General features: G+C 42.2%; 1 protein-coding gene across 9 annotated transcripts in view; it reads left to right on the top strand.

Annotated features, from left to right (window-relative positions):
- Positions 1–18,572, top strand: part of ARAP2 (ArfGAP with RhoGAP domain, ankyrin repeat and PH domain 2) — a 153,761-nt gene extending 135,189 nt beyond the window's left edge. For all 9 annotated transcript variants that reach the window (XM_048509908.1, XM_048509911.1, XM_048509910.1 and 6 more), the window contains 5 exons: positions 6,786–6,868; positions 9,065–9,100; positions 11,589–11,652; positions 14,047–14,181; positions 17,194–18,572. In XM_048509908.1, the coding sequence (XP_048365865.1) occupies positions 6,786–6,868; positions 9,065–9,100; positions 11,589–11,652; positions 14,047–14,181; positions 17,194–17,523 (648 nt within the window). In that variant the 3' untranslated portion in view covers positions 17,524–18,572. The remainder of the gene's footprint in view (positions 1–6,785; positions 6,869–9,064; positions 9,101–11,588; positions 11,653–14,046; positions 14,182–17,193) is intronic.
- Positions 18,573–25,023: the final 6,451 nt, after the last annotated feature.

Genomic DNA, 25,023 nt, shown 5'->3' with positions numbered 1-25,023 from the left:
TTGTCCTGTTTTATATGCCAATAAAGGCTTGTGTTGTGACATTTGCATTGAGCAAAAAGTTTGACTTGATGACTGGTATGGCAGCTTCCAACTCTATGATTCTGTTATTATCTTTAATTCTGTATGGGGACAGGGAAGAACGGATTGTTGTTTTTATTAAACATTGGGAGCATTGTTTCCATATTTCTGGAACAACATCAATTCTCCTTATATTTGATGATAACAATGATGATAGCCCTTCTGACTTCCCAATATGGCATTCGAACTGTAATTTCTGAAGAGCATTCACCTACTGAAGAGAACTCTAAACCCTGATTTGGAGGCTCTCCGGAGCTCAGTTTCCATTTGGCAGTTATACACAACGAATCATAATAGTTGAAATAAAGTTCTATATTTTTAAAGCTATTTTGATTGGCAATCTGTCAATAAAATGTCTTCAATAGGTGCCTTTCATAAAAACGGAGGCATCTTTTATCACCTAGAATCTTCTAAAGGGGTGGGCAGAATCAATTATTTTTAAGTGATACAGCAAAGCATGTGTTAATACTATAACTGTTAATTGCTTTTTCCTTAAAAATCTTAAACTACGTCGCTTAATTGGTATGACCTCTGGGTGTCAAAAGTGCCCAATTATTTAGTAGTTAAACCTAAAATTGGCACATCTGTGAGTATAAATTGGCACCTTTAAAACATGTGCTCATGGAACTGTGCGCATGAATGAAGCCTTAATTAGCGCTTTGGCAAGTGTTTATCACTGGTTCCATTTCCTAGGTTGCTTTTAAATTTTGCATTAAGCTGTTACCATTCATAAGTTTCCCCCCTTAATGCTTCACCTTTTTATAGTGGTATGTGTGCATGCACGATTCAAGGATTAGAGAGTCATTTTCTTATTGGTTAAAGAATTAAAGCTTTTAGAATACTCTCAAATTGCCTATGATGGATCTCCTTTTATTTTGTTTATTTTATTTATTTATGACGTTTTCCTGGCCCTTTAAAATGTAAAGGTATTCAGGGGCAAAAACTCTTTTTTAACGTAAGTTAGAATATGGCACGAGAGAGGCTTCATGAAATAAACTTATTTGTCTCTTTTGGCGAAATGGTTACCATATATACTCGTGTATAAGTCGACCCGCATATAAGTCGAGGCACCTAATTTTACCACAAAAAACTGGGAAAACTTATTGACTTGCATAAGACAAAGGTGGGAAATGCAGTAGCTACTGGTAAATTTCAAAAATAAAAATAGATACCAATAAAATTACATTAATTGAGGCGTCAGTAGGTTAAATGTTTTTGAATATTTATTTCAAAGAAAAACAGTAAACTAACTCTGTAAGCCCTGATACTCCCTTTAAATCCACTCAAAAGGGGGGGATTTTGTTTATTTATTTATTTGTTTGTTTGTTTGTTTGTTTGTTATATTTTTATACCGCCCTCCCCCGAAGGGCTCAGGGTGGTGGAACAGAATAGAGTACATAAATCAAAGCTAAAATCCAATAAATATTAGGTAGTTTTTGGCTCTATATAAATAACCCCATCCTATTAAAACGCAGCATTATTAAAATCAGCATAAAAGCTGGCGCCTACTATCAAGTCCCCTAAAACAAAAGGGGGGAGGTGGACGGCAGGACCCACTGATGATTTAAAGGGAGAATCTGGGGATAATTTGAGGGTTCCTGTCAGGGGAGGAATGTTTATGTTAGCAGTACCAACATTTCAGAGTATCTTTAGAAGATCCTCCTGATACTACACAGGTTTGGTGAAGTTTGGTTCAGGGGCTCCAAAGGTATGGACCGTCAAAATGAAGCCCCATCTACTATTAGATCTGATTGGAAACAATGTGGGATGGGGCACCCCCTTTGAGGGTCCATAACTTTGGACCCCCTGAACCAAACTTCACCAAACCTGGCTGGTATCATCAGGAGTGTTGCCTGATGACACCCTGAAATTCTGGTGCCACTAGCCTAAAAACTGCACCCCTGGTGGCCGACAAAGTAAAAACCCTAAAATATTTTTTAAATACACCTGACTTGCGTATAAGTCGAGGGGCGCTTTTTCAGCACAAAAATGTGATGAAAAATTCAACTTATATGTGAGTATATACGGTAAGTCAAGTACGCAGGAAGGTTTCGGGCAATAAACTTGGCTGGTAGTAAAACCTGGTGGGTAACAAAACAACGAGGAGGAGGAATCTTGGAATATTTATAAACAATAGTTATTTTGTAATCAGGGCGCATCTGATGTATTGCACAGACAACACTGCTTAGTCAAACAGTTTGAAGCTTCTTGAAACAGCATTTCAAATGTTGGAGAAATTAGCAATAAAACACACATTTCCCCAGTTTTCTTTCTTAAAACTGATTAGCGATCACCCGCTTTCACTTTAGGAGCTATTTCCCTTAAAGAAAGACAATCAAATCACTTCCCTCACACAGGATTCTTCTTGATCCCACATAAAGCTGTTCCTCTCATTGCAACTGCTAGCCTCAACTGTCAACTTCCAACAGTCAGTTTTCAACTGCCAGTTTTTAATGGTCTCCCTCAACTGTAGAAATCTCAGGGATTTTTTTTCTTTTTGAACCTCCTGTCACTCAAGGCTCCATGACCAGGACAACTCATCATTAAGCACCTGTCCATCACACTGCCCTTTTCTAAATACCTGAGTCATTTGGAATTCTCAACTCCATTGCTTTAAGGATGGAGCTATGTAACCTCTTTTACAAAGAAGTTACAGTTGCCACTGAAAACTCTGCCAGTCCAATGTAATTCCTCACTCTCTGCTGTAATGTCTAGTAGAACTTAACATGTGTTCAGAAGTCACTCTTTTGTGGTTTATTTCCCTGCTGTTTATCCAACATCATTGGCTGCCACTGGCAGAACCAGAGTAATACACATAGTGGTGAGAACAGAACCAGAATAATACACATAGGGCGATTCCGCACACGAGTAAAATAGGTTCGACCCAGTTCCCTGAGAAGGGTACTAACCTAGGTCGAAGCCATTGTTGTTTCCCACTGCAACCAGCTTGATCCCAGCTCGGAGGGCGGAATCATCCTGTGCCTCTTCGCCGCTCCGTTCCGATTGGCTACTGTTCTACGGCCATGTTCTGTCTATCCCCACACACATTATAAAAAAACTGCCATAGGAATGGAGGGACAAAGGTGGCGTTTTTTGATTGGCCGCTTACATTGGTACGCAGAAATTGTGCGCCGTTTGTGCGACCAACCATCGCTTCGAACGCCAGAAAGAAGAGGGGGAAAAAATTAGGTGCGATTTTTGCCGCGGCGGTTCTCCAGCTGTACGCATGCCCGAAACACTCAGCTATGATTGGCTGAATGGGGGACTCCTGGCACCAGAGATTCCGCACTTTACTGGAATCGAGCTGAGTTCGAGCGTGGTTCCCTGAAAAAGTAGTAGTTCCCAACTGGAGTCGGAAATTTGACCGTTACACGGGTGAAGTTGGTACAAAACCACATCGATCCCAGTGGTTGTGTGGAGCACTTAGGTCGAACGCAGCTCGAACTTAGGTCGATAACGCAAGTGCGGAATCGACCATAGTGGTGAGAATGTATGTAAGTTGAAGTGCACATAAGAAAGGGAGGAAGGGTGAAGTCAACTTGGAACTTTAGTTTTATATGGTAGCCAATGGGTTGGAGTCTACTGGGGATTACTGGATGAAAGGGACTGCCATTTGTTGAGAATGGCTTCCTCTTCACCCCATTCCTGGTGGTGCCCCAAACATCCTCTGAAATGCTGTTCCTGAGGGTGGGGTGAGGGAAACAAAGAACCCCTAGGACTAGTGGAAGGAGGAAGTTGGAAACTTGCCTACTTCCATCCATGGAAATCATCTGTGGCTACACCTTGAGAAGTTTATATGGACTTACTCCATGTTTATTTCCTTTTGAAAATTCTGCCCTTGGCATATCATGAAATCGAGCAGTCTTCACAGTGCCACATTCCCAGTCCCTTCTCTTGCTTCCCTTCCCTTTTTTATTTTGGTGTATCCCCTCCCGCCCCCGATGATTAATTGCTCGTTTCAGACACGGCAGGCACATCATCCAAAGCTGATGATGTCAGTAACTTCATTATGCGAAATATTATATTAATTGCCTGAAAATGCTATAGTATGATCCTAAGTTATCATGTTAAAACTTATTCTCTTGTCTGTACCTAGATTAATAAATACTCTTCTTTTGCATGAACAGATGCTTTTATTACTGCGACAGAATTGGGTTAGAAACCATTTTTTGAAGTATCGTCAAGGCAAATTAGCCACAATATAGCAAGGAAACAGAGAACCTAGAATTGAGCAGATTTGGCCTACATGGATGTGGTAGTACTCTAGCCTTGTTAGCCACCTTGAACCATCCCTGGTCGGGAGGGGGCAGAATAACAGTCCAATAAATCAGTATTTATAATTGAGTAAGCCCTAGGTCCGTGGTGGCAAACCTTTGGCCATGCTGGCAGGGGCTGATGGGAATTGTAGTCCATAACATCTGGAGTGCCAAAGGTTCGCCACCACTGCTCTAGGTGGTGGCGACGACTCACTCCCAGCCAGTTGCCATTCATGACTCACTTCCAGCCAAGCCCTGTGTGATGATTGATTGAAAGTGAGTCATGCATGGTGATTGGCTGCCCAGCTCCTGAACTTTTCTGTGCCCCCACAAGGTGCCACCACCCCCACCACCATGCCAACCACCACCTGCTGGTGGGCCCTAGCGGTGACACCCGTGAGGCAGGTGGTGCAGGGGTGCTACTCTACCTGCTGCTAGACCTGGAGGGCGAGGGAGCATGGAGCCCTTGCACAATGGCTTCTCCTCAAGTTGTCTCCTCAGAGTGTTGCTCACCTCAGGTAGTGACTGTGAGGAAATCAATGGAGGCAGCAATGATGAGGATGGTGGTGTTGGCGAGTGCAGTAGAGGGAGCTGTCCTGGAGAGGGAGAGTCAGGGCCATTTCCTCATCAAGACTGCAGGAGCAGGCAAATAACGGAAGTTGGCTCTGACTGGGGAAGGGCCTACAAATACACATACCTGCAAGATAGGAAATGTGGGGAGGTGGGAGTTTGGGGAGGGTCCTCAGAAGAGCATATCCTGCCATTTTCTCCAGGGGAGCTGTCTTGAAAACAGCTGAGATCTCCAAGCTCTACATAAAGATTGGCAACCTTATGGAATCTCTGAGATACAGAGATCAGCTTCCCTGCTTGCTTCTGTTATGTTTTCTATGACAGCTTTCTAGAGCACATTGTATTGTTCAGCACAATGGGCTTTACTGCTGGTAAATAAATATATACTTGTGTGGAATTCTGTTCTCAAGCTTCTTTTTATCCAGGGCATGCTGAAATGATGGCATTGGATGGGACAGGAAGTGGGACTTGCCACCAAACGTGACCATAGATTCACAGTGAATCTGGCTCATCTTTTTGAAGGACACTAGATTATGCCAATGATACAGATGCTGTAGCGCACAGGTGTCCAAACTCGCAGCCCTCCAGATGTTATGGACTACAGTTCCCATCATCCTTGCCAGCATCATAAGAACATAAGAACATAAGAACAAGCCTGCTGGATCAGACCAGAGTCCATCTAGTCCAGCACTCTGCTACTCGCAGTGGCCCACCAGGTGCCTTTGGGAGCTCACGTGCAGGATGTAAAAGCAATGGCCTGCTGCTGCTGCTGCTCCCGAGCACCTGGTCTGCTAAGGCATTTGCTAAGGCATTTGCATCATGCTGGCAGGGGATAATGGGAACTGTCCATAACATCTGGAGAGCCGCGAGTTTGACACCTATGCTGTAGCGCAATCCTAAACAGCATTGCAACTTTCCAAGTTCATTGAAGTCTGCGGGCTTAGAAGGGTGTAAGTCTGTTCAGGATTGTGCTGTTAATGTGCCATAGCCGTGGAGAAATAGAACGGTGAGGACAAACTATTCTTTTAAAGTGTAGGCGTTTTCCTTCGACGGAAGTGCCGGTTTTCACTGATGCATGTAAACAACAATCTTGAGTTTTCTTCCTCCTACAGATTGTCTGGTTTCTTCCCACCTGCCTTGTTAAAAAAAAGTTATACTTGCCAGTAAGTTCAATTCTGGTTTAGTCATATGTCCTCCATTGCCCTGGGCGGCTAGTCCTTTTTTGTTTGTTTACTTCGACAGCAATAAAACACATTCATTGTTATCCCATTTGGTGTTCACGCAGGGCCTGATTTGTAAAAAATGCACGATCAATTTTTAAAGGTTGTCAGCTTAGATTGAAAAGGCAGGTGAGGTGGTGACGACACAGTTCCCAGCCAGTCAGTCCTGTGCAGAAGAATAAATACGCCTGACAGGAATGAATGCACTTTCCAAAATTACAGTCACAGCCGTTTTACTGTACATTTTGAACACACCCTATATTTTGTATGACCTTTAAAAGAACTTCCAAGATAGTAGTGCTTATAGTTTACGGCTCCGCACTTCTCGGTTCTTGCCAGCTCCTATTTTTCCACTCACCTTTAATCACTGTTCTTTAAAAGCAGGCCTATAAATGCCCCCTGTACATTTTTTTCTATAGTAACCAGTGTAAGCAAAGAATGAAAGTATCCAGGTTTCAACCTTCCATTTGAACTGGATCCTGGAACAAAGAGTTGCCACTGCTTTCTATCGGGGGGGGGGGGGGGGGCAGACATTATTTTAAATGGTCACCTTTAGTAAAATGGACATCTTAAAGGGCAGAGGCAGTGCTTCAGCACAGTTTTGTTTATATGCATTCTCTCCCACCCCTTTGCTCAACTTCGTAATTCCTGTTTTTCACAGAGCACCAAGCCTGAGAAAGAATTGCCAGTTAAATCACTGAAGCTGTATCTTGGAGTGAAGAAGAAAGTGAAGCCACCAACAAAGTAAGAAAAATGGAAGAGTGTTTTTTTTTTCTTTCTTGATAGCCAGAAGTGGTGGTTTCTCGATGAGGACAGGAATGTAGAAGTCTTAGTGGCCGCAGGAATGAAGAAACGAAACTGGGCCCACTTTGTAGGCTGCATTCAACAGCTCCCCTCATAACTGTAGTTCTGTTGCCAGAGAGAGTCTTTTAATCTCCCATAGAGACTGTGTGTCAAAAAAAACCCCACACGCAGTTTATTAAGTAATGCCGCTGAGCTATTGCTTGTATTGGTCATTTGATCAAATGATCTTGTAGCACCTGACCAAATTTGTTAGTGGAGTGTAGTAAAATGTCAGTATGTTTTGTGTGTGTGTGTGTGTGTGTGTTTTATGTCAAGTGCTGACATCCAAATTTGCCTTCCCCATCACCACTGATGACTTTGGCTGAAGGCTACTGGAATACTATCCAGTTGCCTACCAACAGTAGAAGAAGAAGAAGAAGAGTTTGGATTTATATCCCCCCCTTTCTCTCCTGCAGGAGACTCAAAGGGGCTTACAATCTCCTTGCCCTTCCCCCCTCACAACAAACACCCTGTGAGGTAGGTGGGGCTGAGAGAGCTCTGAGAAGCTGTGACTTGCCCAAGGTCACCCAGCTGACAAAGTGTGGGAGTGTACAGGCTAATCTGAATTCCCCAGATAAGCCTCCACAGCTCAGGCAGCAGAGCTGGGAATCAAACCCGGTTCCTCCAGATTAGATACACGATACACGAGATTAGATACAGTAGGTAGTGTCTTACACGTGTTCCTCCTCATGTGGGTATTTTTGGTTTTTGAACTTGCTGAAGTTACTGTTTCTTTATCGTCAGCAGCATTTCCATAAACCACAGTGAACCTCAAACCACAGTTTTAAATAATGGCTTGAAGTGAGTTTGTGAGCTGCAGTTTGGGCTCATTATAGTTAGTGACACGGTGGTGCCGGCAGCACTGAGGCAGAAATGAAAGAGGTCATGCACTGGTTGAGCCTAATGTTGCCAACCTCCAGGTGGGGCCTAGAACTGTCCCAGCATTACCGTTGATCTTCAGGCCATAGGGACAAAATGGCTGTGTTGGAGGGTGGACTGTATGGTATTGTGCCCTGATGAGATCTCTCCCCTCCCTGAGTCCTGCTCTCCCCAGGCTGCACACCCAAATCTTCAAGAATTTCCCAACCCAGAGCTGGCAACCTTAAGAGGGCCTGTCCTGGACATTTATTTCTGGTTGGAATAGACTTTATGCACTCTAAATTATGCCAGTGCTCAAAGTAGGATGAGTTGCCGCCCACTTCATTTTTCAAAGGGTGGAAACGACTCAGTGATAAAACTGGGTTTTATCAATAGTGGGGAAAAACCTCTAACTAGAAGAAGGAGAGGTGGGTCCAATTCTGCCTGGGCCAGAGTGGTTTATGGAGCTGAGCCTGGAAAACACAAGCATTACACAAGCAGGCAGGCAGAGAGACAACGCTCTCTTCCTCCTACAACTGAAGGACCCAATGTGGGTCTCTCCCTGCTCCACTCACTGAACTAGCCCAGGGGAGGCTGGAGGTGGAGATAATACAGAAAATTAAACAGGAATAGCTGGAAACCTTTTGAAGGTATGTCATGCCTAGCATTAAGCCATGTTCATTAATATTTTTTTGTCTTAATCTTTAGTAATGCTGTTCTTAGTAATGATGTATTAGTGCCGGCAACCACCGGGAGGTTAAGGGAGATGGGGACATACAAATAGGTATCATTCCATTTGGGGGAATCCTAGAGCATTGCACCAAAGCCATGACATCACTTCTGAGCGATGTTTATTTTCCCCCATCCCCCCCCCCTTTTATTGCCCCTCTTCTGAGTGGTGGTGGGGAACTGAGGCAGGAGGTTTCGTACTGCGGCAGGAAAGCTGACATCCCTGTTCCCACAGAATCCATTAGGGGCCTTCCAGCTGCATTTCTAAAATACAAGCCAATGAGGGAAAAACTAAAAATAGCATGGAATTCTATTTAATGTTGACTGTTTTCTTTTTGTCTATTTTGAACGTACTATTATGATCAGTTAGAGAAGGTAGACATTATGAATAACGAAGTAATAAATATGGTTTATCAATATTATGTGAATTCCTGATCATGTTTCTTCTGACATTTTAGTTCATGGGAAAAAAAGTATGGCTTGTTTATTATCTTTCTGTCTTTTTTGCAGTTGGGGTCTAACACTGTCTTCCGAGAAGAACCACTGGTATGTGATGAACTCCAAAAAAATTCCCTACCCCCTTTTCTATATCTTGAAAATCTCTGGCTGCTTTTAATTAATCAAGGTTCTGTTATAGCAAGGGCTTAGCAATGGTGGTGAACCTTTGGCACTCCAGATGTTATGGACTACAATTCCCATCAGCCCCCAGCACAGCCAATTGGCCATGCTGGCAGGGGCTGATGGGAATTGTAGTCCATAACATCTGGAGTGCCAAAGGTTCGCCACCATGGGCTTAAGGTCTCTGACCCGAAGACAGCAGTTCGGGAATATTATCATGTGCATGAACTTTGGGACTCAAATATATATTTGAGCAAGTCTCCTCCATATGGGTTCAAGATCTGATCAGTTGAACTGGTTCTTGTGTAACCAGAAAAAAGAAGGAATAAAATCTCATTTGTTCATGCTAACAATGCTGAATTCTGTCTAATATGCATGTTAAGTATTAAACTGCTTTTTACTGCAGTACTGGATTCAAAACATATTACAGTCCAAAAACTGAGTCAAGATCTGAACAAAACCAAACCAAACCATGAATGTACTGAGTCAAAATCCAAGTACAACAGGACATCCACTACTGACTCTGCCATTACCTTCATCCCTTCTTCATGCCTCAACACTTATTTCAAAACAAATCTCTAGAGCAATAATCAGCCAATATTTTTTATCAATGACTTGGATGATGAAATAGAGGGCATGCCAGTCAAATTTGTAGATGACACCAAATTAGGAGGAGTAGCTAATACCCCAGAGGACAGAGTTAGGATTCAAAATGGCCTGGACAGGTTAGAGAGATGGGCCAAAGCTAACAAAATGAATTTCAACAGAGATAAATGTAAGATACTCCACTAAGGTAGAAAAAAATGAAATGCACAGATACAGGATGGGTGACACCTGGCTTGACAACACTACACGTGAAAGGGATCTGGAAATCTTTAGAGTGCAAGCTGAACATGAGTCAGCAGCGTGATGTGGCAGTGAAGAAAGCCAATGCAATTCTGGGATGCATCGATAGGAGTATATAGTGTCTAGATGAAGAGACATAATAGTACCTCTCTATTCTGCATTGGTCAGACCTCACCTGGAATACTGTGTTCAGTTCTGGGTACTGCAATTCAAGAAGGATATTGACAAGCTGGAATGGATCCAGAGGAGGGAACCGAAATGATGAAAGGTCTCAAATCCATGCCCTGTGAGGAGAGACTTAGGGAGCTGGATATGTTTAGTCTGGAGAAGGGAAGGCTAAGGGGTGACATGAAAGCCATGTTTAAATATTTGAAGGGATGTCATGTTGAAGAGGGAGCAAGTTTGTTTTCTTCTGCTCCAGAGACTAGGACAAAGAGTAATGCGTTCAAGGTTCAGGAAAAGAGATTCCACTTAAACATTAGAAGGAACGTCCTGACAGTTAGGGCTGTTTGACAGTGAAATATTCTTCCTTGGAGTGTAGTGCAATCTCCTTCTTTGGAGGTTTTTGAACAGAGGCTGGATGGCCATCTGTCAGGGATGCTTTGGGGCTTTCCGCACTACAGAAGGGAGCTAAGGTCGACTCGGTTCCCTTCAGTGGAGGGCAATTCCAGGCTGTCCGCACAGCAACTTACTTAGCCCCCTGGATCTGAGCTAAGTGGGTGGGATCATCTTGGTGCCTGTCTCGCTCCTCGATCGTGATTGGAACTTTTGTTACCACGGGAAATGGGAGTGTTCTTTTTTTTACAGTTTACAGTTACATGCGCTTTCTGCCCGCCAATACTCTCCCGTTCTGCACATGCCACAAAAGTGGCTCCTGATTGGTTGAACAGATGAGGTGTTGTTTCAATGCGTCCGCACTTCGAAGCTTCGAAGCGGTATCGACCTTGTTCTGGCAGAAAAGTGTAGTTCATAACTGTGACAAGAATGTCGCAGTTCGGGGGGGGAGGGAACTGAGACAAAACAATGTTGAGCTCGGTTGCAGTGCGGATTCACTGAGGCGAACCTAGGTAGAAACCAGTACAACTCTGTCAGTGCGGAAAGCCCCTTAGATTGTCTGTTTCTGCATGGCAGGGGTTGGATTTGATGGCCTTTGTGATCTCTTCCAACTCTATGATTCTGTGAGTCTTGGGGGGAAACACTGTACCCCCCCAAAAAAAAGACCATCTACTGATAACAACACGAGAAAAGCTGCTTAGTCTGCAGACTAAGATGGCAGCAATCTCTCGCTTCCCAGTCCCAGGTGGCACATCCTTATACCATCTCTAGGCAAAAGACAGGGGGAATTAGAAGTGGATCATCTACAGGCCAAGTAATGCATCCAGATTATATCTCTGACTCTTCTACCACCGATAATGCTATAAGTTTCCTTTGTAAAATGAGGTTTTTGTCATCTACGAAACAGTTTCAGTTACAATAAACTACCGTAACTGCAATTAGAATGTAATGTAGTCCACTGGACCTGAATTCATTTTTATAGGTATCTCATATGTGTCTCATGTGTATCTCATAGGTATTTATGCTGCGATGGCCGGGATTCTCAACTGGAATGGTTGAGCAGCCTTTTTATTGCGCAGGTACTATTATTTTCCATCATTCATAATGAAGAAGCTCTGGGTTCTTGAAAATAGATGCGTACTGTCATGCATATGCTTATATATTTCTGTGTGACTCTCTGTTCAAAATATAAGTTGCAACCTACCATTGACACCTTTCCAAAGAAAACCACACACTTCGCTGTCAGTCGAATTCTCCAAAATATCCATAATTCTCTTTTGCCATATCCCTCTTTACGTTGGTCAGCCCCCCCCCCCGCCAATTTAGACCCTTACTGGCCTCCATGTAGGCCCTTCTTTTCTTTAACATTGATGATACTTGAGTGTTGATAACTCCTACAGCTTGTGAATTGATTTTCTTGAGTGACACTGCTAGCACTTAACACTTGAACTTAACTATGAATCCAAAATGAACTCCGGGCAATTCCATTATTTGAAGTAAGTGAACTTCCTGAATCTTTGTGAACGTTTGAACATTGGATCCTGGATACATGAGGGGTCTATAGTCTTCTCAGAACTGGTCCCAATTGTCTTCTCTGAAGCGAAGATAACAGCCGTAGTTCCTTTTTTGTGAGACAACAGCCATCAAATATGGATGTGTGGGGGACACATCACAGGGTGATAAGAATAGGTGGTGTCATACTGAAGTGGTTCATGGACTATTGATAACAGATGCATAGAAGTCACCCTGATACGTAGTTTAGCCACTCTGTTCTGCTCCTGTTGACACAAGAGCTTCAAGAAACGATCTGTTAAAACTTCTAGTGGCAAAAAATGTGAAGTAATGGTTCAGCAATCGCACACCAACTACTGAAATATAGCCTAATGGAAGCAATTCGTACCTCTGGGAAAATTTAATTTGGTGGTAAAAAGCATTTTTTCCTCATCCTCCTTCAATATCTTTCCACAAAGCCTTATTTTTCCATTTCAATCCACTCATTCCAGATGATGATGCTTTCTCAGACAGCAGGCGAAATCGTTGCTTGGTAGTCACTGTGCTGTTTTTACAAGCCGGATTGTTCATAAGTAAGCAATTAATGGCTGAAATAGTGAAAGACATCTGACTTGTTCCCAGGAAGATAAGCTGATTTTGCTATTATGTGGGAACAGTAATAATGCATTGCGGTGAAAATGCCTCTCCTGATCAATGCCATGTGACCTCAGCTTAAATTTCAATTCCGTAAGGATTTGAGGCTGTTCTGAAATGTATTTGTCTCCCGCACTGTCGAATAAGGGGAATTTCAGTGTAGGAGTCTGTGCAAATGGACTATTCAGCATCTCAATCCTGTAACGGTCATTATTAGAATTACAATGCACTCTTCGTGTACAGATACTTCCATCTCAGGAGGTTTAGCTTAATAGCCAATATTGTTTGGCTGAGCAGATTAACTTGAGCCCAGATGTTAGCAGTCACTCTGAATTAATATTCAACCATTCCTTTAATACTGCCAACATCTGTGCATTAATTGGTAGTGCATTTCAGCTAGTAAGGGAAGAAATTACAAATTTGCCTTTCGTTACACATAAAATATCATTAGCTACTCAACTGCTCTAGTTGCGGGGAGCGGGGAACTTAGTAGTAGGGCTGAATGTCATCTAATAAGACCTTCTGTTACACTTTCTGTACTAGTGGTAACCATCAAGCCATGCTCCAAAGCTGCCAATTCTCTCCCCACTTCTCTCTTCAGGATGATGTACTGTGATGACCATTTTTTAATCTAGCTATACTTTGTCTCACAAAAAGATGTTATTACAGTCAGTTGAGCAGCGGTCAAGAAAATGGTATCTCCTGCATTAGAATAAGGCCTCAAATGAATATGAGAATTATCATTCAATTTTATGCACTGCTTTTGTCAAAACCAATATTTTGTGCATTAATGAATGTGATACTTTGATCCAAGAGTATTTATAATTTACATCAATACTTTCAAATGGATGGGGGGGAACTGGGCTAGGTAGGCACTAGGACCCAGGCAGAGCATTCTACAACAAAGGGCCTTTCCCCACTTACCTTAAGCCCCGCGCTACTTGAGGAGAGTAGCGCAGGGTCCCCCAGCACTTCCCACAACAGGGGCGGCGACAGCGCAGCCACCCCGACGCAACCGCCCCGACACTGCAGAGCGCGGGGTCGTGGGGACGCCCGGGCACGCACCTGGGATGCCGTGCACTGAGAGCAGCGCGTGGCATGGGGGGATCGAAGAGAGTGGGGAGAGGCCCAAAAAAGGTCCAGCATGCTGAGTTCTGTGGTGGAGGAATATACGCCCCTACTAACATCTTTTGCAGAGTGTTTTGAGCTCAATGTTCTTCACCTTGGCATATTAATCTATCAGTTTAATTCTGTATAGTCATTTTGTGTATCCGTTTTGCCGTAAGAAAATGTCTGCGCCATATACTTAAAAAAATGTCCCTTTACAGCACAGTAGTATTTGGCCCCCACATGGGAAAATAAGAAAACAGTCTACGAGAAAGAATCCCAGAATTGGTGGCTTGTCCTTAATACCTATCCAGCATGAGAGAAGTCCTCCAAAAACTAAGGTTAATAATTTGGAGGTAGGTTATTGGCTCAATTTGGTGATCGCTATTGATGTTAATTATTTTTTGCTGGGGGTGTTGTGTGGTTTCCAGGCTGCATGGCCGTGTTCTAGTTGCATTTTCTCTTGATGTTCCCGCCTGCATCTGTGGCTGACCTCTTCAGAGGATGTTTTTTTTTTACTTGCTTGTTTTTTGAATCAGTTGATATTTAAATGTTAAACCTGCGGAAACATCAGTGTAGACTGGTGCAGGTAAATTAACATCTCTTCCACTGTGAGGCTCCTTAATTAGAGCCACTATAAAGTCGCTGTTTTTGTTTTTCATTATATTGGTAATCTGTGACAGGTGACACAAGGTGGGGAAGGTAATAACCCCCTAAACTGCAGGGTTTCATGTCTAGAGGCTACTTTTTCCTCCCTAGAAATGTTTTGTGAAAGAGTTAAATGTAGGGAAGGGGGCCCATCATCTGGTTGTTGAGGGGAGGAGTGAGACGGGTTAAAATTAGGGAGTAAAGTGGGTTATAAATGCAAACTCCCCCTCCCTCCTCTTATTTATTTATTTATTTATTATTTATGGGATTTTTATACCACCCAACCCCTGAAGGGCTCTGGGCGGTGTACAACACAAACTTCATATAACATGTACAAGCAAACCCCATTAATTAATTAATGTAAATATAAATTTAAAATTTGAAATTTAAAACATTTAAAACACAGCGGTAAATTCAATAAAATGGCGTCAGCAATAACCCCAATTAAACCCTCCCAAGGAGGGGGAAACAGAAGAAAAAGTGGGTCCCCTAGATGACAAGGGGGCTCCGAAACCGGAGGAATGTAAGGGGCACCTCATCAGCGGCTGGACGCTCCAAAAGCCCGGTGGAACAACTCAGTCTTGCAGGCCCTGCGGAATTCACCAAGGTCCTGCAGGGCCCAGACAGCTGGAGGAAGAGTGTTCCTCCAGGCAATATTAGAGAGGAAAATCAGCACTATAACCAAGGGGGAAGAAAGTTCATTTATTCTCTATACTATGTGCTCATTGTTGGAATTATAATATATATTTACATTTTTGTGAAGCCTTTGGTTTGGTTGTTTGGCTGCTCATACATCTATTTTTTTTGTCACTTTTGAAATAAAAGTCTTATTTATTGGGGGTACCCTTTAGAATTACATGAAAGGCATTGTACTTCAGAAACTTTAATAGAGCCATCAAAGAATTCACATTTGTTCTCTGCCATCGCTCTATTTATTCCCGAAAGGGCACAGCAATTTTTGAAATGTATATCCTGAAATTGCAGAAAATAGGTCTAGTGGTAGATTAAACCTCATCTGGAGCTTAAGAGCCATGTATTGCTGTTATAATATTGTTCAACTTAGAAGGAAAAAAATGGGTTGGTACCAGAGCAACGGAGCCCTACTCATCTTCTAGCCGACATTCTGGGTCTAATGGGATTTGTCTCTCCAACATAAATGCCTTCTAAGATGAATTTTGAGTCCCACAAGGAGTGCAATTGTGTCTAGGTGGGGATAAATTTATAGCTTTACATGGGAACAGAACAGATGGATTTGTCTATGTAGATATGGTTCTTTTTTATGTGTCACTAAGGGAGTACAGATGAAACTTTTCATACATGGTGAAACATTGTTATGATAAGAATATAAACTTCTACTGACTTTTACAAGTCTTCTTTTTCCTGCTCTCTATTCTTTCTCCTTGCTCTATCTAGTCATCTTGTACCTTTTCCTTCCATAAGTCCTAAGTTATATCTTGCATTCCCGAAGTATCCCTGTTGTCTCTTATTGATCAAATACTGTTGGAGTTCTGTACTTCTTCATGTACTTTGGCTCCTCCTTTCCTGTGTTTTAAACTGGTTGACAACTCAGGATTATACTCTGGCATATACCTTCTCCTTTGCACACAGACATGTTGTGAGGTAAGTAGGGCTGAGAGACTTCTGAGAGAACTGTGACTAGCCCAGGGTAGTGTGCCAAGTGGCCCCATTCAAGTGGCCCCTCCCATTTGAACGGGGCCACTTGGCACACTACCTGTATTGCTTAATAAACCCCGTTCAAAGGAGAGCCATAATGCTCGCCAGGTTTAATGTTATGCCTTCTGCCTTGTTGGCAGATTTAATAAGCAAGAAAAGGCTAAAAGATTGTGCCCATGTAACGACGACTCAGTTGAATCTCTGGCCCACCAATTACTACACTGTCTCAGATTCAAGGAAATCAGATCCAAGTCTGTGAATCTTACTCCTTTACATTTACCCCATCTCCCCGATTTAATTAGATTACACTACTTGTTGGACAACCCTGATTCTTCTCTCTGTATGATAGTGGCAGACTTTCTCCTGGAAATTACCAAACGCCAGTAGATTTCCTTCAACCTAACATTTATTTCCTGGATTGTATATGCTTTTTAATCCATTTTTTATTATTGTTGTACTGTTGTCTATGCCAATAAAGGCTTGCTTCTGACTAGCCCAGGGGTCTGCAACCTGCGGCTCTCCAGATGTTCATGAACTACAATTCCCATCAGCCCCTGCCAATTGGCCATTCTGGCAGGGGCTATTGGGATTTGTAGTCCATGAACATCTGGAGAGCCGCAGGTTGCAGACCCCTGGACTAGCCCAAGGTCACCCAGCAGGCTTCACATGGAGGGATGAGAAATCCAACCATGTTCTCCAGATCAGAGTCCACCTCTTAACCACTACACTGCACTGGCTTTCTAATCTATGCAGGGATAGTTGAGGGACCCTGTTCTTTTGGAACAGCAGCCTTATGTTATGGGTGGGGGAAAGAGATCAGGCTTTCCTAGTTCTGTTTAAGGGTAGGAACCAGGGAATGGGATGTTCGGAGTTCTTTCAGGGCTCTTTTATGGATACGATGAATCAAAATCCTTGCTTGAGTGAAGAGATTCAGATTAAGCAAGGACGTAACACACCCTCAGAATGACTATTTATGTTCATGTTAAAATCGGTGAGCAATAACCCATATTATGCTTAGCATTTAATTTTTGCTTATCTTTGTTCAGAATTCAAAACTGGACGCTGAAGGTGAGTTAGCGGAAGACAAGAAGGGTGTGAAACATAGGGTGCCGCTGATCACACACTGTCTGGAGCGCAAGGAGGAAAAAGCTCAGAGCTGTGAGAGAAAACACCGAAGCATGATCTCTTTGGAGGGGACAGGAGAGGACATTGCGCATTTGCACCAAGACCCCCACATGGAATCCCAGTCCCCAAAGCCAAATGAGAACAAAGGTGACCAGATGCCTCTGGATTCCGATAAGCAGCTTCTAGCAAATGTTATCCAAGAACTCAACACCATCCTGCAGAAGCACAAATCTTCCCACAAAGAAACTTAGCAGCAGGACTTCACACTTGACCATCTACATAAATGAAATACGTATTTTCCGACTGTACAGTGTAAAGTCTGTCCAATCTATTTATATGTAAATCTCGATGTAAAAGAAATGTGGATGCTGCCAACTGTTGGGCCTTCCTGTGTTTGTACGCTGCTGCCATACCACTTCCTGTCTGTGCTGCATCTGTGGCCAATTTCTTGAGCCCGAAAAGGGCTTCCCATCCAAACCTACTTGGGGCTGGACCCTTTATCTCAGCCATGGAGATTCCTGGTATTAGCAGGAAACACGATTATCTGTCACTGGCACATTGGTCATGAGAATTGTGGAACTACCCCAACTCACCAGAAAATGTTCAAGCTCTGGGAAGTCAGAAATACAGCTTGGCAATGCAAGGAACTGGGCCAATCTAAAAAGCATATAAAATATCTTCTGTTCATACAACTACCCTGGCAACAGAAATCCTGAATCACACCAAACTCTGAACAGGACCATGTTCAAACACAATGTAGACTTGAAATTAGAGCATTTTTGGCAAAGGTTCTTTATATCACCCTCATAATTGTAGTATCTTGAGTCACTGTATGCCCCACAGTATTAAATTAAAATGATCTGGTCTGAGCATGCAGCAGAACGAGATGGCAAAATCTTGTGGTTGAAGAATAAATGGGAAACTGCCAGGAACAAATGGATGTTATTTTTCAGTTGTGCCTTGGGTAATACCCATGCCACAAGTTAAATATAACAACAGCAAGCATTCTAGAGGAAAGGTTCTAGCCCAGCCATCTACTACTTGCAGGGTTCTTGCTCTTTTAAAATATGGAGGACCATTCAAAAGTGAGATCCCTTGTCTACAGACTGAAGTAGTACAGTCCTCTCTACTGCCTCTTTCTGCTATGTGCAAACACCAGCATTTTGATTAGAGTATTTTAGCAACTTGATCTGCAATGTAACGAGTCACTGTATTTTTTTTTGGAAGATTTATATCTATTTATGCCTAATTTGCTGCTGATAATAAAATAATAAATAATAAATAAAACTTGGAAACTGTGTTCATCATGTGTGCAAAAAATAAATTGAGGAGGTAAATGGAGAAAGAAGAAACTGACAGAGTTTCGAAGTGAAGGGTTGGGTAGTATTACAAAACTGCTGTTTTTCCTTAATATTTGTGTCCACTTAAGTCAATGGTCTTCAACCTTTCCAAGTTGGAACCCAGTGAGCTGCAAACATACAGCAGTAAATCATAAAACAACAGTCAAATGACCACAAGAGGGAGAACAGAGTTGCAACCTCATTGGTCTTTAGGCTAGGACCATGGACAGCAAACCAAGCAAACAGAACAGGACATGCACAGAACACCTAACGCTATAAAGTGGTGTTGAATATGTTGAAAAGCATGGCAGAATCTTTCCCATTACTGGGTGTCTTCTCTTGTGTCTAGTCTGAAGCTACTACTCATTGAAAACCATTACCGCCATCTTAGTACAAAATGAACCAAAAACCCTACAATTCTTGCGAGGGTGGGCTTCAAACTTGTTTCTAGACCCAGTTCTGAGTGTTGGTTTTAAACTTTGAAAGACCTTAAATATATTCTTGTGTGTGTTTTTATTATTTTGATCCCTTAATAAAATTATAACCTCTCTTACTGGTTTTGAATAATTATCTTCAGGAACAGATCTCTGTATATGTATGTGGAGATCTCTTACCCATTTCTTGCATAGCAGGTCTGCCTCTAACTCATTACCCCTACTTTTGTAAGAGGCAGACCCTAACCAGTTCAGGTAACAGAGGCTTCTAATTCTGTGATTTTCTTTTTTTTTTAACGTTAAGGGCTTTTTTTCTCTTGGAATACAGTTCTAATGTAAATTGCAAGTGTGGTGGAAGTTCTTTGTTTTCCCCAGTTTCATTGTTTCTTGAATTACAAATGTGAGGCTGCATCATGAGGGCAGAAATAAATGTCAAAAATACAACATCAAGCAGCCAAAGAAGAAATCAATTAAAGCCCCCCACATAAATGGGGTGTGTGTGTGTTTGTTAAAAGCTCATGTTCACACAAAAAATCTTGCCTGGTACCTAAGTGTCGGTGGGGTCTAATACACTGTAGCCAGGGGACATCACAAGTAAGTCCCTTGTCAGCTAACCACCTCTGATGATGGAAATATTTGGAGAAGTCTTCAGCATATGTTCTCAATTCGTTTAAAGCTTTGTATGGGACAAGGAGATCCATAAATACTCAGGTTGTTTAGTTCTTCAAAAAGTCAACACCAGGGGCATGTTTCTGAACACGATTCCATTCCACCTAAATTTTACTGGTTTTATAGATAGGGCAGGTTGAGATGGCTGAATCTTGATTTTGGACTTTTATTACCAAGAGAGGAGACTTTGCCTGAAGTTGTTTTTCCAATCAATCTGCATCTTAGTAAATACATCTTCAGCAGCAAGAGAGCTAGTCGTTCACAAGATGATGGCAAACACCTCAGATGAACACACCTATGCCCAGCCTAGCAAAAGGTTTTGCCAACTGCAAGGCTCCTGGATTGATTTGCATCTTCCTCCTTCCTCTTTCCCCTGACTCAGTCAGTACTTGTCATATGTCCGAGAAATCTGGAATATTTTAAAGTATCAATCAAGATCCCTTTCCAATTGATAGCCCTGGCATTCATCTTTTATTACTCCTAAAAAACAACCAGTACTCCAGCTATAGCCCAGTATAGCCTCCATTTCCTATGTTTTTGTTCTTGTATGTGAATTAATCAATGGCTTTGTCCCAAGCCAAATGGTCCCCCTCTTTAACATGGCAAGAGGGCCAATTTTTCCTGTATTAAGGCTCCCCTGGCCATAGTTCTTTGCCCAGTTCTTCTGAACTGCCTTTGGCAGTGCCCCTGTGGGCACTAGTCTCTGCTCCTTGAATCTCTTCACATCTGGAAATGTAATTATCACCTAAACCCTGTAACTATTTTAGTCTATCCTCATCTTTGCCTCAATCCTAGGCTCTCCTGAATCCTCTCTGTGTGTATTACACATTTGTGTGAGTGTATTTTTATTATTTTAGTCTTACCACAGAGATTGTCAAACCTCTTACTTAAAATCTGGTCTCCTGTGGATTTCTGAGGGAAAAATCCCATGTAAACTTTGGTGGAAATCTTGCAACTTGACATTTCACATTGCTAGGTTAATCCTTGGTAATTTCCCCAAGCTTAAATCAGGACAGACCCTACCATTTTGGATAACAGTGACTATCACCAGTTGATAACATAGCTCAGGGGAGGCAACCTTTTGGTCCAAGTGTAACAGAAACTCATGTCATCTCCTGTGAAGATGTTGGTCTGCAGACACACTGGTTTCTAAACCCAATTTTGGCAAGAAGCTTACTGGTGACATAATTTCTGTCTAACCTACCTACCATATGTCAGACTCTCAAATGTGGAAATAACAGAGACCATAGGAAAGTCCTAAAGCAGTTTATTTCTTGCAATGAGTAGAGTAACAATAGAAAGCAGGATCTGAGCTAGAGAGCTCAGATCCAGGACCTATATCCTTCAGCCCCCCCACCCCCGTTTTGCCCCACACCAAATGTCCCTTACAGTTTCTACAACATTTGCACTACAGAGCTTCAAAGAACCTGGGAACCGTTCACACCTTCTCGCAGATGAGCTGGCGCCAGGAGGTTGCCAGGAAGGGAAGAGGGAAACAGGAAAGCATTTACAGGAAAACATTTGCAATTCCCACACAGCAAGACATCTAGGTACTGACAGGCATGGTCCTGACATTCTGCCCCCCTTAAGACCTCCCCCCCCCTCCTGGGCGATCGGGGTGAGCCCGGTGAAACGCCTTCACTAAGCGAGGGGCTTGAACATGTTCAGAATCGACCCACTCATTGTCACCAGCTGGGAAATACCCTCTTCTTCCCGAATGAGATGAGAACATTATTTGCCAGCAAAGGAGCAACACATAGAAACATATCTGTATTTGTATGAAATTATATTAAATAAAAGAAAAAAAGTTGTCCCAGCGAAATCAGTTTCAATTCAGAAGATTTCCAAAATGTATAAATCTAGGGACATGACCAAAAAAACAAACAAACGGGAGTATTTCAGCAGGATCCACTATTTCTAGTGGAAACCATTGGTTCTGTCAAATCTTCTGCCTTCTCGCTAGCTTCTCTTCTTTCCTCTCTCTACCTTAGTACATAGGCTGCCCAGATAATTATATAACAAAAGATTGATGGTTAACAGCAATGGTGATTCAGTTCCGCATGGGCCAAAAACAGCGGTGTGAAAATGGTGTAAACCCTTTTATACCATTTAAAACCCTTTTACACTGTTTTCACACCACTGTTTTTGGCCCATGCAGAATCAGCCTTAGAAATTAACACCATCATTTGGAACGCACATGAAGCTACCTTATATCAAGTCAGCTGTAAAACAAAAAGGGAACTGATGGTGGAACACAAATAGAACCCCCCCTCTTTCAAAAGAAAACAATATGTACCCATCTATTTATAGACGTTTGATGAATAAATATAGCCAAGTTCTGATGAAGAAGTGGAGTAGTAGTTTGGATTTATACACTTTTCTCTCCTGTAAGGAGATGAAAGGTGACTTACAAGCTTCTTTCCCTTCCTCTCCCCACAACAGACACCTTGTGAGGTAGGTGAGGCTGAGAGAGTTCTGAAGAACTGTGACTAGCCCAAGGCCACCCAGCAGGAATGTAGGAGTGTGGAAACACATCTGGTTCACCAGATACAACTCTGCCATTCATGTAGAGGAGTGGGGAATCAAACTTTTACCTATCCAGTCAAGTAGGTTGGGAGAGACTTTTTGATTCCAATTTCTAGTGAAAACCAATCTAGAAGTAGTAACTAATTGGTAAACAATGTAATAAAATGGTTTCAGGTGTAAATTGAATTTGTTTTTTCGAAACCAGTTGATAAAAGTTTTATCAATTGTTAGGGCAGCTTTTGTAGATCCTTTGGCTTTGGAATGGATTTTAAAGTTCTTCACAACTGCAAAACTGTTTCTGGCGCCAAAGTGGAAAGAAACAGAATGTCTATCTATGAACAAATGGTTTCACAAAATCTGATCCAAAACACTTTTAATGAAATTAATACATTTTCAGAGAACTAAGCAAGTAATTTATGAGAGTTCGTCTAATTACAAAATGTTGGTTCTCATTTACTGTAGCCTGGAATGAGAAAAAATATGTGATAAAATGTTCTCATTAGTCTTCTATTAACATTTGTAACATTCATTGACTTTCTTTTTTTGTTGTTTGTATTTTAAATGAAGCAAGAAAAGTTAGTGAGGCAGAACTGGAAAGGGTATGTAGCAGCTTTCTGAGCTGTAGCAGCTGTCAGGAAAACCCCCCCAGCTACAACAGGTACTTGGAGGCTTTAGTGTATGTCAGGTCCCTTTAAAGACTACAGTGGGAAGCATAATGCTGTTATAATAAACTGATGCTTAATCAATAGTGTTCTGTACAGTGCCTAGTTATTGTACTTGCTCAATAACTAATGAATATTAATAATATCCAAGAACTAAAAGGTGGAAATATTATTTGCCTGACTGAATCAGAATGGATGCTCTTTTCAATGAGTTAGATGAAGCCTTGTTCTATTTTATTGATTCCCCCCCCACCCTTTGCTTTTGTTACCTGGCCCATGTCTTCAGCATAGGGCTACAAGCTGAACGCTGAAGTTTTATATTGTATACTATGGTATGTAAGAAGACTTCTGGGAGGTAAGAAGTATTTCTTTTACTTCACAAGTTTTCTCAAAGAAAATAAGTTAGAAAAGAGTTGGTAATTATGACAGGTGTCTCTGCCTCCATAGTTATGATTTACCCAGTGTCTTCAGGCTTTCAGCAGTGGCGTAGGAGGTTAAGAGCTCGTGTATCTAATCTGGAGGAACCAGGTTTGATTCCCAGCTCTGCCGCCTGAGCTGTGGAGGCTTATCTGGGGAATTCAGATTAGCTTGTGCACTCCCACACACGCCAGCTGGGTGACCTTGGGCTAGTCACAGCTTCTCGGAGCTCTCTCAGCCCCACCTACCTCACAGGATGTTTGTTGTGAGGGGGGAAGGGCAAGGAGATTGTAAGCCCCTTTGAGTCTCCTGCAGGAGAGAAAGGGGGGGGAATATAAATCCAAACTCCTCCTCCTCCTCCTCCTCCTCCTCCTCCTCCTCTTCTTCTTCTTTTTCTTCTTCTTCTTCTTCTTCTTCTTCTTCTTCTTCTTCTTCTTCTTCTTCTTCTTCTTCTTCTTCTTCTTCTTCTTCTTTCATGTGTCACATAATAAACTAGAAGTTAATAGGACTATGTTTTTTATGGATGATAGGAGATCTTTGACAATTTTGGACCAGTTACAACTTTTACATTTTGACCTAGATAGCTCCAGGCTAGCCTGTTCTCAGAAGCTAAGCAGGGGCAGCCCTGATTAGCATTTGGATGGGTGAGCTCCGGACATGGAGTCAGGTGATGGCAAACCACCTCTGAATATTTCCTGCTTTGAAAAACCTATGGGGTCACCATAGGTCAGCTTTGACTTGATGGTGAACACACACACGCACACAAATGTATGTAGCAGACATGGGAAAGAATCCAAAGAATTTCTTCAGGAATACTGAAAGATGTGGCCATTCCCATGCCATTCCTGAATCACTATGGTGACTACTGCCCCATAGTATTAACTGCTTCCCAAACTGCCCTCACTTTCAAAAATGGATTTTTGACACTGGGAGGTGCCCCCGGGAGAGACACAAGACCAACAGTTCTCTTGGATGGGCAGAGACCTGGTCCTGTGGTTCTTTTTCATCTCAATATGAAATTCAAACCCTGCCCTTATGTTTAAAGTCCTCCAGGCAGTGGTGGGATTCAGCAGGTTCGCACCACTTCGGTTGTTAAAATGGTGCTTGTAAACAATCAGTTGTTAAATTATTGAATTCCCACCACTGGAACCGGTTGTTAAATTATTTGAATCCCACCACTGCCTCCAGGTGACTTACAAAGAAAATCACATCAAATAAAGAGAAGCTACAATTGAACTAACACAAAATGCCAAATGATTAAAACAGACAAGAGGAAAGCAGTAGTTCTCATCCCTCCCACAGCCTGTCCAAAACTAGATTTACAGTCCTGAAATCGTTAGCAGCAACTGCTGTGAAAATTATTTTAAAAATTGCTGCAATAAAAACAGAGAACATAAAGTAGGCCTTTAAAAGTTGAGCAGCACAACACAGCACTTAATTCGGGAACATTTTTAAATCTGGGAATCCAGCTCTAAATTCTTCCTGTTTCAACTTTTTAACTGAAATTACCTTCTTTTGAACACTGAGTCATTACCGAGTGGGTAATAAAAGTGGTATTTATGCTAATAATACCATATGCTTTTTCCTTACAAATTATGTCTCAGCAACTGAGTCTATATTGTCACGCATGCCAATGAAGGCGTATTAAATTAAAAATTAAACTGAGACTATGATACCTTGTTCACCTTCTTCTAAATCTCAAA

The sequence above is a fragment of the Sphaerodactylus townsendi genome, linkage group LG10 (genome assembly GCF_021028975.2).
Source record: "Sphaerodactylus townsendi isolate TG3544 linkage group LG10, MPM_Stown_v2.3, whole genome shotgun sequence".
NCBI classification, from domain to species: domain Eukaryota; kingdom Metazoa; phylum Chordata; class Lepidosauria; order Squamata; family Sphaerodactylidae; genus Sphaerodactylus; species Sphaerodactylus townsendi.
The sequence above is the reverse complement of the archived record's forward strand: the minus strand, read 5'-3'. Positions and strand labels throughout refer to the sequence as shown.